The sequence below is a fragment of the Hippoglossus hippoglossus genome, chromosome 3 (genome assembly GCF_009819705.1).
Source record: "Hippoglossus hippoglossus isolate fHipHip1 chromosome 3, fHipHip1.pri, whole genome shotgun sequence".
In the NCBI taxonomy this organism is placed as follows: Eukaryota; Metazoa; Chordata; class Actinopteri; order Pleuronectiformes; family Pleuronectidae; genus Hippoglossus; species Hippoglossus hippoglossus.
Genome location: NC_047153.1, coordinates 16,862,931 through 16,879,291, shown reverse-complemented (window position 1 = coordinate 16,879,291; position 16,361 = coordinate 16,862,931). Strand labels below are relative to the sequence as shown.

General features: G+C 41.8%; 1 protein-coding gene across 3 annotated transcripts; it reads right to left on the bottom strand.

Annotated features, from left to right (window-relative positions):
• Positions 1-5,907: 5,907 nt before the first annotated feature.
• Positions 5,908-14,461, bottom strand: wt1b (WT1 transcription factor b). 3 transcript variants are annotated; one of them, XM_034581745.1, is made up of 9 exons: positions 13,539-14,461; positions 11,377-11,499; positions 10,112-10,211; positions 8,899-8,979; positions 8,034-8,142; positions 7,773-7,917; positions 7,399-7,488; positions 6,829-6,912; positions 5,908-6,660 (listed from the first exon to the last, which is right to left on the bottom strand). In XM_034581745.1, the coding sequence occupies exons 1-9, from the start codon at positions 13,957-13,959 to the stop codon at positions 6,539-6,541; spliced, it is 1,275 nt and encodes a 424-aa protein (XP_034437636.1). In that variant the 5' UTR covers positions 13,960-14,461; the 3' UTR covers positions 5,908-6,538. The 3 variants fall into 3 exon arrangements, with proteins under 3 accessions (XP_034437636.1, XP_034437634.1, XP_034437635.1); XM_034581743.1 differs by having other exon boundaries at positions 6,820-6,912; positions 13,539-14,456; XM_034581744.1 differs by having other exon boundaries at positions 6,820-6,912; positions 8,034-8,139; positions 13,539-14,454.
• Positions 14,462-16,361: the final 1,900 nt, after the last annotated feature.

Below are 16,361 nucleotides of genomic sequence, written 5' to 3'. Positions count from 1 at the left end.
ATTTTAAACTCTACTGATTTTAAATAGATTTCTTCTCTTGATTTGTCTCTTTCTTGTTTTTAATATCTCTGTACACCACCTCTGCCTATGAAACCTGCTTTATAAATAAAACGGCCTTGCCTTGATCCCGTCCATTAGATAATCTAATGTTTGCTTTATTGCCATGTTACACAGTGCGGGGGGGGGTGAGTCTTGCATCCTACATTTGAATAATTGGGGCAGCTTAAAACACCAAGTAGCTCAATGGACTTCCTCCAAACAGCATATGAGGGTTGTCGTGTGTCTGGGTGCATCTGTGCGTCTGGGTCAACATGTGAGTGAAGGTGGATGAGTGTTAGCGGTGCGTAGAGGGATGTGTAAGAAACGAATGCGAGATGTGGGGGGGCACGTGGCCTGTGTGCGGCCTGCCTCGCGGTCATGTTTAACAGCCTGCCCCTCCTGTTTATGATAGGATCCTAATCATTCACACTGGGGGGAGTGTGTGTGTGTGTGCAGTAATGCCTTCGGACGGCGCTCATATGAGTGTCTGCGTAGATCAACCCCTCTCCACTGACAATAATGAGCCCTCTGGGGGAGAAGAGGATGGGGGCAGTGGGAGAGGGGGGTCATAAAGTGTGTAGCATATTAATGTCTGTGACCATGAGCCCCCCCGCCCCCCCATTCAGTATTATTGTCCACCAACAATCAAGAGTTACATTTTTTCATTGCACACTGCAAATTGTATATCAGCAAAAACAAAAATTGACTATGACAATTAAACTACCCGCATGAAAAAGTACACATGTACATACTCTTCTGTTACTCTGCTCCCCTCTGACTCTTAGCATCATGACCATGGCCTATTTTCCATCGGAATTTATCTGCGCCTCCTCATCTTTGTCTTTCATCTCTTGTGTTTGTTCCTTCCACCCTGGGGATTTGTAGCTCAGGGTGTTGTTGGTAATGATCTTCAAGACATCTGACCCATCCTGAGGCTTTCATAACAAGCTTTCTGCCCATTATATAATAACATGCATAATGGTAAAAAAGAAAGAAAAGAAAAAGGACAATATCGTTCATTATCAAGCTTTTACACGAAACACTTTATATGTCTTACTTGAATGTGACATGTTCACAACTTTTCTCTGCTCTTCTTATTTAAGGTCAAGTCATTATTATCATAGTTTTATCACGGAAACTGCAGCGAATAAGGAGAAGCTGCCCACAGAAGAACTTACTATTAATGCCGTCACCACCATAAAGAGTAGAATTACTTCTACTTCTCAGTAAGCTAGTAGTTATATGTCTTAACTAGAATTTCACCTAGTAGAGCGCAAACCTCCGCCAAGGGCGACCAGTCCCCTCAAATTAAAACAAGCCTTATAGCTCAGGCCATATTACTTTTCTCAGCTACACATTGGCTGCAGTTAGAAGCCATACAGCAGCCATACCATACCATGCAGCAGCTGAAAAATACCTACACCCTTATGGGACCACATTTAAATCCCCTAGATACAAATATTTATTTGGATCTGCATGAAATTACACACATTGATCGATTTCAAGCCCCAAATATGTTTGATTCATGCATAATTCTTGGAGATATCAACAAAAATGTTAAAAAACACCCTGATCAAACTAAAATATCACATTCTACATTCAAAGCCTGTACTTGGATGGTATTTTAAAGGCTGATTCTATTTATTTCTTTATGTTATTTATTGTGTTTTGTGCATCCCATCTCTCATGGTTTTATAAGACAGCAGGGGTGAAATATTTGTTAGACATGAATAAATAACTTTGTCTTCAGTCCCAGGCTCTATAAATAAAATGTGACTCAAAAGACAGGTTGTCTTTCCAAAAAACGTGTAGCCCTTCATTGAAAAATGGACTTCATCTTCAATCTTAAATCACAAAATAAAGACTCTTGCTAGAGTATCATGAAGAGAATTTTAGCTTTGCAGGAAATATTTATAAAAATAAAAAAAGAAATCTGTTTCTGATGTGTTGTCCGAATCGTCTGAACCCGACTCATGATCTCAGTGTTTCTAAAACTCGGGCTCCAGCCCCGATCATACGCAGACCATTTCCTCTGTGTTCGTGCAAGTAGTGTGATTGTATGTGCGTGTCATGTGAATGTAGGCTAATTCAGCGCCTTGCATGTTTCTACTTCTGGAAAATGAAGCTTGAAGGAATCCATCAATCTTTCATGCCATCTCTGAGAGAGTGGTTATCCATCTTCTTCCCCCCCACCACCACGGGACACTACTCCTCCTAGTGGTGATGGGACAGAACCATGGGTAGGATAAAACCTCGTGTCTTTAAACAACTGCTCCTCGTCCATCATCGTGAGTTTTTATGTGCCCGTCAATGCAGTGTAGATATGAAATAGGCCATTAATGACTACACAATTAGAGAGGAGGCTTTAAAGAGCCATACATTTCAATTTAGGAACCATAAACCTAGTGAGTTGGTAACTAATTGTAACTGCCTTTGGAGTAATGGGAGATCTTTGGACTGAGGTCAGGATGACTCAAAATCAGTTCCAAGCAGCTTTTTACGCGGCTGCTTCGCTGCTCCAGCCGCCCACTCGCTCTGACAGGCCGCCGCATATCCTATTATGATATATGCGGAGAGGAACTTTTCGAATTTTAATTAAAAGACGAACAAAGTGGCCCACAGTGGAGTTCATGACAGTGAGGGTGGAGACAACGTCATCCCAGTGAGACTGATATCTTTGGACAAAACGCCTCTCTCGCTCCATTTGTCAACATTTGTCTCCCTCCTCTCCCTGGTCTTCTCTCCCCATGTCCCAGCATCTGGATACCTTTGGGATGGGGGTGGGGGGGTGAGAGAGACAGAGGAGGGGGTGAAGCAAGGCCTTTTTTCATCCGTCCCGTCCCACCGCTCCCCGGGGGGCACGGGTTGGTTTGTGATCTTGAATCTCACATGATAGAGACACATCTAATCCTGTTAGGAGTTAATATCTTCCAGCGGAATAGAGGAGACAGCAGGAGGGAGAAATGAGGAGAAGATGAAAGACGGGACAGTCGAGGGGAGTTATTTATATGTTTTTTTTAAAAAGCTCTAACTGTCTCTATTTGCTGGCCCACATATTGGTTTTGGGTTGGAGTATACATACTATTTGTGTTTCTGTGCCTGTGTACTCTCATGGGACCCTCCCGGCTGCTGCCTGCGTATCTGACAGACTCCTCTCAAGGTGTTTTCCCCTCGCTGTCTTTCTGTATCTGCTCCATCTCTGCTCCCTGAGTGAGAAAGTTTACCCTCTAGGCCCCATCTGAGCTCCAGGCCCCCCAAGGCCTCTGCATTCCCAGTGCTCCTACACACCGGAGCCCCTCAGGCTCCCTGCTATACCACAGGGAAAACCCCCCAAGAACCCCTAGGCCCCTCAGACTGCCGAGCAGCAGCTCTGCACAAGAGAGCTGTAGCCTGAGGGGAGGAGGCGGGGGTGTCTGGGAATACAACTGAAAACATGCTTCACTTAACATATGAACAGTCCCCGACAGCGCCTCCTGTTGGAGTAGCGTTTTTTTTTTTTGCATGTGGGCCTTGTAACTCCTGTGAAGTTTCCTCTCTGGGGCCTTGACCTTGTTAACAATCCCTTGAGGCTCATAGAGGCCTCTGTGCGCTACATGTGCACTGACCTTTCCAGCTCCCAGAGGTTAAATAACGTCTTTTTTTTGCCCAAAGAATCACAGCATGAGCTTTATGCTGATGTTGGATGCACCTGGGACTTCACTGGATAACATTCTGGAAAATAATATCTCTCCTTATTAGACCAAGTCATTGAAAAGCCTCATTATTACATCTGCCTATAGGAGGTCATGTTTTCACCCCCCCCCCGTGTAAGCAAGATTACAAAAACAACTGAACGGATTCTCATGAAACTTGGAGGAAGGATGTGGCATGGGTCATGGGAGAACCAATCAAATTTTGGTCCAGAATCAGAATTTTTTTTTCCACATTGTGTGATAGGGCATTTTTAATTTTCTCATGGAATAATTCATTCCAATTCTCTTCAGGAAGAAATCCAGCACATTTAGGAAACTAATATCTATGAATGTGTGATTGGTGATTGAATCTAAGGGGACTGTTACTGTTGGGCCTTGGTGGAGATACGTGCTCTACTGAGTGCCATTCTAATTCTATGTGACTTCACACAGAGTGCAAAGAAAGTAAAGGTTGTAAGTTGCATATATGGAGTGAACTGTACTTATTTCTTGGCTCTGATTGAGAGAGGGAGGTTATATATCGCGCTCGCATTCAAAAGGAAACCTTCTGGGGTGGTTGCATGCGGTTCTGAGGCTGTGAAGTTAGCAGGCCTGCTGTCCTACAGATGTCTTGGGCTGTGCGTTACCAGGTGTATGTCACCTGAGATTACCCACGCTGACACCCCTTAAAGGCAAACAGCCAGCAGTACAGCTGAGGGGGCATCTGGTGGCGTGTGTGCATGCATGTGTGTGTGTGTGCGCGCGCGTGTGTGTTCATGCATTCAGATCGGTGGTAACGTTTGGCAGAAAGGGGAACGGAATGCAGACGTTTGCTGTGTTATCAGATATCTCCAATCTGAAACTTTCTCAATCAATTTCTGGAATGTAGATCAGGTACATCGGTGCAGGGTTGAGGTCAGCGTGTCTTTCAGTGTGTGATGATGATTGAAGGCATTTAAAGCACGCACGTGCACACACGCACACACACACACAGAGTCTTGGCAGTCTGCAGTTAAGAGTGAACTGGAGTGAGTAAAATGTTCAACTCCGCTGTCCCTCTGATCTTCGGCCCCCTGCTTCCCGGCTCCCCTGCAGAGAGAGAACAAAGAGAAGCACGTCTTAATCAAAGTGCAACGGATTAAGAAACAGAAAAAGAACACAACATCACAGAGATACCACCTCGCGGCCATTACGTGGATTGGAAAACAACTTGAATCACCACTTCAAATGAGCCGTACGTGACCCTGAAATAGGAGAGCGGCATCTTAATCTCTCTCGCAGGGTCTGCAGTGGGAATGAAACAAGTACAGTGCAGCTGCAGAGTTAATGCCTCCAGTAAATGTGTGCAGTGGTTTCCATCTGTGAACATGTAGCCAACAGCTAACTCTACGTATGTGCTTGTACATGTGTGTTGACATTGCTTTTCCAGGTATGTGACTTCATTAGCCCACAGAGCCATGCTCATGTTTTATTAACGTACCTGCTGCAGCTGAATCATCCCATCTCTCGTCGTCTCGCACACGAGCTGACACACGACTCCATCCACATCATCCATATTTGATGTTTCAGGGCCTGTTCTCAACGTGCCTTCCTGTTTCTCACGTTCGTTTTTTGCATTAACATATTTATTGTGGAGATTCAGAGCCACTAAGAGGAAGACAGGGTGGATGTGGGCTATATGAAGTACTGAGGAGTATCTCACTGTCGGAGTCCCATGTGCTGGAGTGAAAAGGCTGATACTGCCATCATGTGGATTAAGGATGCAAAGTGTCGTTTAAAACCGAAGGCTATTATTTTACGTTTGTGTGCGTGTGTGTGAGTGTGAGTGTGTGTCAGGGCCTGGCCTGTGCAGAAGGGGGCAGTCAGTGAAGTATAGAGCCAGGTGACACTGAGGTATGTGTCTTCTCTAATGAGATTTATTGGGCTCCAGATGTTCGTGGTTATGAAGATGTGTGCTGGAGATTTAGGAGGGTGAGACCTGCACCCTGTCAGAGTCACGGCTGGGGTGCTGTTTTACTGTCTGTCACCCACCACCCCTCACCTCAACAACCCCCCCACCACCACCACCACCCTCACGCCCCAACTCCCCCGCTCATAGGTGGCCTCTTAGCCCGACAACAACAACAACATTGGCCCTCCTTTTTTCCCTCTCTCGTACCCACGCACAAGAAAGCACACACACTTTTACTCTCAAAACTGATGTGGAACGACATTTTATAAACGTACAAAAGCACAGAAAATACAAAAGGAATGTCTATAAATGTGGGCAAATACAAACATATACAAAGCAGTTTGGTGGTGGTGGCGAGTGTAAGGATATATGTTCACATTCCACCAAAAGCAACAATTCTCCGTGCTCAGCTCCATGGACAAAAAGTTTGTCCATTCCCTAAATCCAGTTTACACGGTCCAGCACATTTTTCAAGGTGACACAACTTTAACAATAAAACAAAAAGCCAGTGCAAGTGTACTGAAATTTCCAAAATCAATATTTTCCTCATCTCCTATAAAAAAAAAAAAATCTTCTTGGCTCAGATTTACCGTATCCTTTCAAAGTCTGAGTTTTAAAGTCAGATGAGCGAGCGCTGGTGGAGGTGCCTCTTGGGGATCTCGTGGATCATCAGTGAGTTCTTGCTCCCGACGTCATCTGCGTGGCTGAGGGAGGCATCAGCTGTGCTCATCCCATCAGCGAGTCTGACAAGGCACCATAACCGCTGACCAGGCTCCAAGCTTCTCTCTCTACTAGCTGGCACAACATATTGTCACCTTCCTCCTCGTCCTCCTCCTCCTCCTCCTCCTCCTCCTCCTCCTCCTCGTCTCCTCGCTGTTCAGATGGCAGGCTGCAGCTTGGTCAGGTTCCTCTGGTGCATGCTGTGGTGGCGCACCAGCTCGTCAGAGCGGGCAAACTTCTTCTGACAGTTGGACCAGCGGCAGGTAAAGGGCTTCTCACCTGACAAGGAGGGGACGAACAAGGAAAACACAAAACAAGAGAAATTGTTGCTTTAGAGTGAATTCAACCCCTGGGAATGCAAGCTTGTGTTTTGTTGTGCTTGACTCAAAAAAGCCAGACAAAAAAGAATGGAGACGTAGAAAATAAAGGTATACGCACTTGTTTTACCTGTATGAGTCCGAGTGTGCGTCTTAAGGTGGTCTGACCGTGAAAACTTTCTCTGACACGTCTCGCACTGAAAGGGCTTCACTCCTACACAGAGAGAGAGAGAGGGCGGCGGCGGTCAGGGCCGTGGGAGAGACAGAAATGTGAAATGAGAGAAAGGTGTAGGTCAAACGTTTAAACATTTCATTAGATCACTGTAAGAGATGAAACACCTTTTTTACAAATTACAAAAGATCATTTTACAAAGTTTCTTATATCCGAAAAATATGAGGAAGTTCTCTTTTTAAATAAAAAATATTTTGAATTAAGAGATAATAATAATTTGGACCTTTTATGAAGTGAAAAATTTAAACATAGACAATATTTGTCTAATTATTGAAACCAGGATTTATATGGTAAAAGAAACATTATTTTTTTTGTTGTTAGGACCAACAGAGGTAGTTGCTTAAACTTTGAGTCATGGTATTTTGCACTGGATTAAATTGGATTTACAATAACTCCCCCCAAATAAAATTGAAGTGATGAGCTCAGTGTGTCCTCCTGTACAGATGCAGTAGTTTGACACTTGTGTACCTGTGTGTCTGCGCTGGTGCCTCTTTAACTGGTCTGAGCGGGAGAATCTGCGGCCACAGTCTGTGAAATCACACTGGTAAGGCTTCTCTCCTGCAAAATAAAACACCCACATCGTCATCATCTTCATAATCATCATCATCCATCAAAATTATTCATATGTTACGTGATTAGATTTGATTCATCTGGGTAAAGTTTGCTCCATCTTTATCGATCCACCCTTCACACACACAGATACACACACACTCAAACCTGAGCAACAAACTCTCCCTGATAAAACACATGATGGTTCTATCTCTTCTTCAGACTTTGTCATTGTAATTTACGAGGAGAAGCTGTCCGAGCAGGAGTCAGTTGTGTAAATCCCATCGTCTCACCGGTGTGTTTGCGGCCGTGCATCTGCAGATGTGACAGTTTGAAGTATCTCTTGCTGCAGCCTGGATAAGCACAGACAAATGGACGCTTCTCATTGGCCTCTGACCTCACAACAGGAGGAGCGATGCCAGGTACCCGTCTGACGTCCTTTAGAAAGAGAGGATAGAAGGAAGAGTCAAGAGGGCTTCATGGTAGAGATGTTCATGTTGCGTTTGTATTAATTGTATAACTGTGTATGGATGTATGTGTGAGTGTAAACCGACCTGTAGGCCTCTGAACACACTGTGTGCGTGTATGTGGTACTGAGCACTGACGAGCATGGGTGGAGGTGGGACTATGGGTTCACTGTCGTAACTGGTTGTATGAACACCGCTGGGGAAAAATTAATTAAATGGAATTAAAACACAGCAAAACATTGTTCCTATAGGTAAACTATAGTGCAGTTTAGTATGATGTAGTACAGTATGCCAGATTCTATAAATAAACAAAATTCTAAATAGAATAATACAAGAAACATTTTTAGTTTTAATAGAATAGAAATAGAAATATAAGAAATATGTCTGTCTTTAACAGCAAGCACACTTTTGGAACATCACAACTTAACTAAGTGCTTTAATAAAATGTTTTATAGATTCACCACCTGTCATTAGTAATTATATATAATATAAGGTATATAATATAATATTTTCCATGATTGATTACTTTAATTTATACTTAATTGATTAATTAAGTATTTAAGATTTAATGTTAAGAAAGTATCTTAAGATTTGAAACCAAGTTTTGAGGGGGCTTCAAATCTAAAACCACAATTTTTTAGAAATGAGGTCTAGTCAAAATGTTCTTTTTACACACACACACACACACACACACACACACACACACACACACACACACACACACACACACACACACACACACACACACACACACACACACACACACACACACACACACACACACACACACACACTATTCTCCTCTTCCTGATTTCCCCAGGCAGTAGGCCAACAGCCATCTGGTCAAACCCTCCTCTTCCTCCTCTTCCTCCTCCATCACAAAGAATACAAGAATATAGTATGATATGGAAAAAATATAGAAAGAGTGAGAGAGAGAAAGAGAGACGCTCACCTCTTCATGGAAGATGCCAGGCTGTTCATCTGGTTCCATTTTACACACTCCAGCTGAGATGCCATTTGGTAAACGTTGTCACTGAGGGGAAACATAAAAACAAGAAATATGGTAATATATTAGTAAATGAAAAGGTTATGAAGGTTCTTTGTTAAAATGTAGTTTTTGGGGAAAATCCAGAAATTATAAATCACTGATAGTATTTATCTTACAGTGTGTCCTTCCTGTCTTATCTATTCCCTTATATGGATAATGAAGACATTTCATTCAGGGGAAACTCCAAATGGTCGGCTTATTAACACATCCTGTCCACCCACCACACTCCTCACTGGCTTCATTAAAAAACACGGGCTCTGGGCCATTCTTTACCTTGGCAGACCACACTGGTGTGTTGTACAGAAACACACACTTGGACATGCAATCGTGCACTCTGCGGGGGTGAGTGCCTCGGTGCCTAGCACACCACGGCCCGGTGCATGACATCACTCCGTCCTCAGTATCATTAAAGGTGGGAAACAGTTTTGGGGGAATTCTGGACAGCATTCCTTGAGACGTCCTTGAGGGAAGGATCATGATGGCTCGCTAATCAGCCCTCAGCTATGTTACACTGTGGAAAGACTCACTGATATCTGACATATATACACAGTGTGTGTGTGTGTGTGCATGTTTCTGTTTTGTTTGAGGGTTTCCAGCTCGGGCCGGACGTACTAACAACAGTGAAGTCTTCCCCCTTCTTATCAGCTGCTGTTCCAGTATTTGGGGTGCACATGTTCCTTTCCTCCAACAACATCGCAGGGCGGCATTCAAAGAATTTCATCCCAATTTACCCTTTGAGACGCTTTGCATCAAAATGAAAACAAGTTGGAAACACATTCAGAGGTTAGAATAAGCAGACTCCCTGTCCTAGCCGTACCCCTCCTCCCGTCACCTCTTATTTACACTGAACTTTTACTTTTTGTTCCTCAGGACGGACTCAGACACATCAGCAGTAGATCACTCAAGTGTTTATTTTGACCTGCTGGGCAACACTTAACCTCAGAACAAATTAGACATTAACGCAGGATCAGAGAGAGTTCACACCTCCGAAAATGAACAGAGAGTAAATCTGACATTAAATGTTGTTCTTCTGAAAAATGTTGAGGGGGGGGTTGAATTTCCACAGGAAAGAGGATTCAAGGTAGCAGGAGTCAAATATAGCAACAACAAACTGTACCTGTTGTAGTTTCTCAGCAGCAGAGCCTGGCTGCTCGGACACGATTCTGAAGGATTGTGGCAACCAAACATGGGAGGAGGCGCCCCGTACTGCTGGTCAACTGAAATAATGAAAGAAAACATTTGAATACTTTTATCATGGCTCAAATACATTTTACAAATGTTAAAAGAAAACAGAGAAATTAAATTAAATAACTACAAATAGTAAATATACATTGTATTCACAGATTACAAGCAGTTCTGAAGAGGTGGGTTTAAGTTATGTTGCACAGCCAATGCCTGTAAAAAAAAAACACGATATTAATACTGTCACACTGAATGAAAAAGATTGACTGTTATAAAAACACAATAAAGTGGTTGGTTTTCTCCCTTCAATTTAATTTGCAGCAAGAACAAAGAGTAACTATTTTACTGTAATTACTTTGGCGACTACTTAGTTGGTATTATCTGGCAATATGACGAATAGATAGTGATTATTTCTTTGGTATATCAATTACATATTGGTAAGAAATTACAATTTACAAAATATCCAGTGTATTTGACCAATCTATTTGACCTCAGACGCAGCCAATGTTCAAACCTAAAGTCAAGCCCTTTAAGACTTTATTACGATTGTTCCTAATTCCTTTTCTTGTGATCCACTAATTGATTAAGAAACTCAGTTTCAACTTTACTTTGAAAAATTGCTAATTTCAAAGCGGCACACTTTTCATTGTCCCACAACAGCTTGCTAACTAAGACATGAGTCTTAAAACTTTCCAAAGAAAGATCTTGTCCAAGAATATTTGTATTATTTATTGTTTTCTGTCCCAGACGTGCCACTAAAAACATTCAAATTCACTCGTCTTTATAAATAAATATACTGATTAATAGATCATTCTAAAGACATGGTCAGGCACGGCTCTTCTTTTCAAAGAGAGAACAGGACAATTAGAAACAGTGGTGCTTTTCAGGTTCGTATAGTATATTAGTCCCCAGACAGTTTTTGACATTCCAGCAGTCACATAAAGCTGTTTCCTCAAGTTATCACTTCCAGAGTCATTCACCATACGTATGCTTAGTGTGAGAGGAAGGAGTGTGTTTGTGTGTGTCTGCTGGCATGAATGTGTGCGTGTGCGCACACAAGATGGAGAGAGATGAAGGAAAATAGCGACTCTGTTGTGATATGAAAAATGACAGGTTACTTATATAACCTTGCCGTGACAGGACAGCCTCCCAGTCTGCGAGTCAATTTAGTGGAAAAACGTTGGGGATGCAGACAGTTACCTATGTTGTTTGGAGGTGACAGTGTGTCCTCGTGTTTGAAGGAGAGGCTGGAGAGCTGAGGGGTGTGGTGGGACGCAACGTGACCACAACTGGGGCTGCTGTCCAAACCCACCGCTCCATAACCTGACAAAAGAAAGCAAAAGAGAGAAGGAAGTTAAAGGGATCTTATTTGCCTGGTCGAGTCATTAGATTACCATCTCACAAATGACTGTAACAGTTTGAAGCTTGCACAGTCTCCAGCATCTGAGCGGTTTATCCGAATCCTCCTGGTAGAAGCTCTAAGTGCCAGCAGGGTTACTACAGAGACACATTCGTCAGACGACTAAATCCACTTTCCTTGTAACATATCTATTTTTTCCAGCCATCAATCTTTGGCCTTGTGGTTGCAGGCAGATGGAAAAGGAAATTTGGCAAACACACCTCTGACAGGCCGAGATGAGCCACTGTAGAATATTCTCGATAAAAAAACAACATTGAGAAGAAATGAATTGCACATATAGAAAATGTGTTACGTTTGTCTGTTACGACTGCAAAATGGTAATAATATATAGTAACAATGCATACAGTGTATACTGAGTTAGAGCAGGGTGTCATATCTGATAATAGTACATGAAATCAATCATACAACCACATGCGATGTGCGTCTACACATAGAGCCTTATCCTGAGGCCAGCCCCGGAGGGATCTTGAAAAGTTTAAAGAAAAGTGACTCTTCTTTAAATCCCCCCAGCCTGTAGAATGTTACTCTGAGCATTTTATCACTTCATCAAAAACTACTTTCCACTGAGAAAACAAGACTCACAGCGTACTGTTTGTCAAAGTCACATCAGCCGACACGTTCAGGTTTAAATGTCTGACCTCTGAGTGATGCGCCCCAACAGACAGTAAGCACACAGAGAGATATCATATCCACTGTATGTTAAAGCGGAACGGGACACACAGCACAGAAAAGTTTTATTCCAGATTATGATTCCAGATTAAAATATTTAAAACCCCCTCTGATGTGTTTTGTGCAGGTAAAGAATTAAAAATGTTTAAAGTATTGGTCAGAGCAACAAGTCGATTTTAGGGATTCATAGTTCATTATTTTCTTTCCACAGCCTGTATGACTACAGCAAACATTAGCTTGTTCATTATTATATATTCTTTGTAAATGTATATAATTGTTCATTTTGTTGTTGTAGAAATTACTGGGTTCAATTTACCAAGTAGAGAGAAGTTGTTTTGACCCAGTGTTACTTGTATTTTTACACCTGGTGTTGGAGACACAAAGTTTTACTTTAAAACTGTCACAAATTCATTGTCAGTTTCACAAAAAAATCTTCTTGAAAACTGCAAACATACTGTTCATGATGTTAAATTACAATGAGCAAAAATAATATAGAAAATAAGTAACACAACAACCAAAATAACCAAACTAACAACCTTTCTTCGGTACCAGAGGGTATAATTCTGTCCTCAAATAATTTTATGATGAGGCATAATTTCAAAAATTACAAAATGTGCTGTTACCAAGTTTCTGTGCACAATGTGGGTAAAATCAACACAGAATCATAAAATACTTTGAATGTGAATCGTACAGACAAACCTGCACTTCAGAAAACTATTTGAACGTGTATGATTACAGACACTTAAGGAGGCACTAGTATGCAGTAATTAAACCTGGTAAAGCCTTATAGATGATCTACCTAATCATTTAATTCCAAATTAAACACATATTACTGTTGAAATAACACTAATTTAATAACTTATTATATATGATGATGATAATAATAATAATAACTGTTGTAGTGACTCTGCGAGTGACTGAATTTCAAAGGCATTAAAATCATTTCTACAGAAAAACTCTGTAAACCCCAGTGGACAGGAGCCACTGGTGATCTCTGCCAGACGATTACCAGAAATCTGTCAGCCTCTTCCTCACATGGGACAGAATGACCCGGGACAGCTCATAGCATCCTGTTCAGACACAACACTGTTGACAAACCCTAAACACGGAGTCACATTATGAACACATGTCAGGAAATGTGAAATAACTGGCTTGTAATAACACCTAGACTTCATTGATTAGAGTGTGAAAACAGCTCCTCGTGTTTCGCGGCCGCTACATAACTAAGCTAATGAGAGGAGACAAAGGTGGGACTGGTAATCAGCAGGCTTACCCTGGTTCCTGGCTGCAGGGGGACTGTCCACACAGCTGGGCAGGTAGGTCCCATTGGGGAACACTCTGGGTTGACCTGTGGTTGGTTCTCCGAAGGCTCCGACCCGACAGGGGCCTGCCCCTGTGAACTGGCCTGAGAAGTGCACCGTGAAGGCCCCACAGGGTCCACAGTGAGGGTCCTCTATGGGGTCCGCGGTCCCCCAACCTGGTTCCTGCTTGATCAGGGAGGGGTGGGAGGGCAGGGAGCTGTAGGGAGAGTTTGGATGGAGGTCCAGCAGTTGGGTCCACTGGCCAGTGCCAACAGACATCCCACAGCCGCCACCAGCTCCTGGTAAGGATGGCATAGGAGGCGCTGGAGTTAAAAGGGTCAGATCTCGAACGTCTGACCCCATGGACATGGCTCCATACGGTTCAGTCAGCATTGTTGAAGGCAGCTCGAGACAGTTCACAGAAGAATGAGGGTATTCCAGTGAAGACACGGATGGGAAATTAAAAAGTCACAGTAATAAACTCCTACAAGCGCAACAAAAACTCAACCTGAAGAAGCAACGAGCACGAAGGAAAGTCCTCTACAGAAACAAACATCAGTTATCGCAAATCACTACAGGAGCCATCTTTTCCAACCAAATGACGACATTGATTGAAGGCGCATTGATGAACAAATTCTGCCAAATCTGAAGCTCCCTGTGTATCTGCAGTGCGGTGGAAGTGGGAGTCAGTGAGGGTAACAGTGCCTTGTCCCTCTGTCTCTATAATGTCTGGCTTTCCTTACTCTCCTGAAGGCTCAAATAGTGCATAACTCAGTGGACAGGGGGAGGAGCGAAGGAGGCTGAGAAGAAGATGACTCCCGGGCCAGCGCGGCTGTGCACTTCTCTGCAGATCCTGACTAACAGCACATTTGCATGAGTGGGCGATTCTTTGTTCAAGTGTCGGTCAAATTGAATAGCTGCATTAGTTTTTATGAATATGTTTGAGGTGTTTAAATTCCTCTGAAAAATGAGGGACTTCGTTGAAGGGGCTTAAAGTATGGACAACAACAAGTAAAATAGTGTTTTTATGTATTTAATTTCCTGTGTGTATACATCAAAACATATGGATATCTGAACATGTACAACTGATTAAAACTGACAAAGTTCAAAGTTTAACGAAATAAAACAGAATTTCATTTTTATAAAAACTAAGATGTTTTGCACTGTTGACCTGTGGGTTTCTCGCAAGTTTTAACATCATTTCTGACTCTTCTGTTACATGAACTATTTCCCATTTTCAAACTCTATTTCTAACTGGATGAGGCAACAACATAAAGAAAAGACACGAGAGAAGTGAAAAATGGGTGAGTCACAAGAGATCACAATTGGTTTGGTAAGAACATAGACTGTATATAAAAAGTAAATTATTAAGTACATTTATTATTTAAATTATAAATATGTATTCATTTATTAATTATTATCGTATATTATTATTTTTGTTTTGTATGTTTGTTTGTTTGTTTGTTTGTTTTGATGCAAGATGAGACAAAGTCAAGAAAACTTATTTCCACAAAACAAAACAAAGAATCCAGTATGTTTTGATGAAGATTTGATAAAAGGGCAGATTCAGGATAGTTTTTTTTCTCTTTCTCTAACATTGCGAGATAGCATATAATACAATTCAATTTGGATTTGGTGAATATAAATGTGGTTTCATAAGGGAACTGAGAGTTCTAGTTACTATTATATTAATTCCAATGAAGGCGTTCACATATCCAAATTTAGAAAAGCTTTTTTTATTAATTGATATATTGGAGGTTTTTACTTGTGATTTGTTTTCCTCAATGACATATTAAATAACATAGTAATTAATTACAATGTAAAAAAATAAAGCCTGCAGAAAACATACTCTGAATTATCCCATTTTGGTAATAGCGCTGTTTTGCTAAAAGCTACTCCACGCAAACTGCATGGCCTTGGAGCAAAGCCACATCACACAAAAGGATAATTATTTATTAGTGGAGGAGAGGGGGAGGAATGTGTGTGTGTGTGTGTGTATGTGTGTGTGTGTGTGTGTGTCTGTCTGTCTGTCTGTGTGTGTGTGTGTGTGTGTGTGTGTGAGCACTTAAGAGATAGGGGTTTTGACCTTAACTCAGTGTAGAACTACAGAAGAATGCAGTAAGTTGAAATATGCCAGTGAATTCGACACAGCTGCTGTGGATCTTTTAACATTATAATATTTGTCTGTTCAGCACTTTGGTGCCTCCTTTACTTTAAAGTCTGAAACAGTGAACAAATATACTATGCTACATCCAGTGGAGCATAACAGTCAGATGTGATGAGAACATAATGCTCACTTCTGTCTTCACTTCATTTTACAGTGTATATGAGAAGGAGTAGGAACAAAAGCAGTAAAAACAAACCTTGATCTTTGTAAATAAAAAAAAAAATTGGCTTGGCCCTTGATTTAAAAATCTTTGGTGTAAAATAAATTATGCACCAGTGAATTAGTTTTACAAAGTCATTTCATTTGTTTTATTGATATCATACACTCAGCATGGTATTAAAAAACTCCACTGGCAATGCTGAGAGGTGAAGACTGTTCGCCACTTCCTCTCAACACCATCTGGAATATTAAAGTCTAGGATTCCAGTGAACATACAGTGAGTGACCACTAATTCAACTTAAGAAGAAGTGGTGGGAGGGGGAAGACGGGCAACTGAAATGGGTAAAGAGGAGGAAGCAAGAAAAACAAATGAGAGTAAATTCAAAGAAAAAAAACCCATAAGAGTGATGAAATCTGCAGACAAATTTCTGAAGAAGCATGAACACAGGCTGCTGTTGTTGATCCCAAA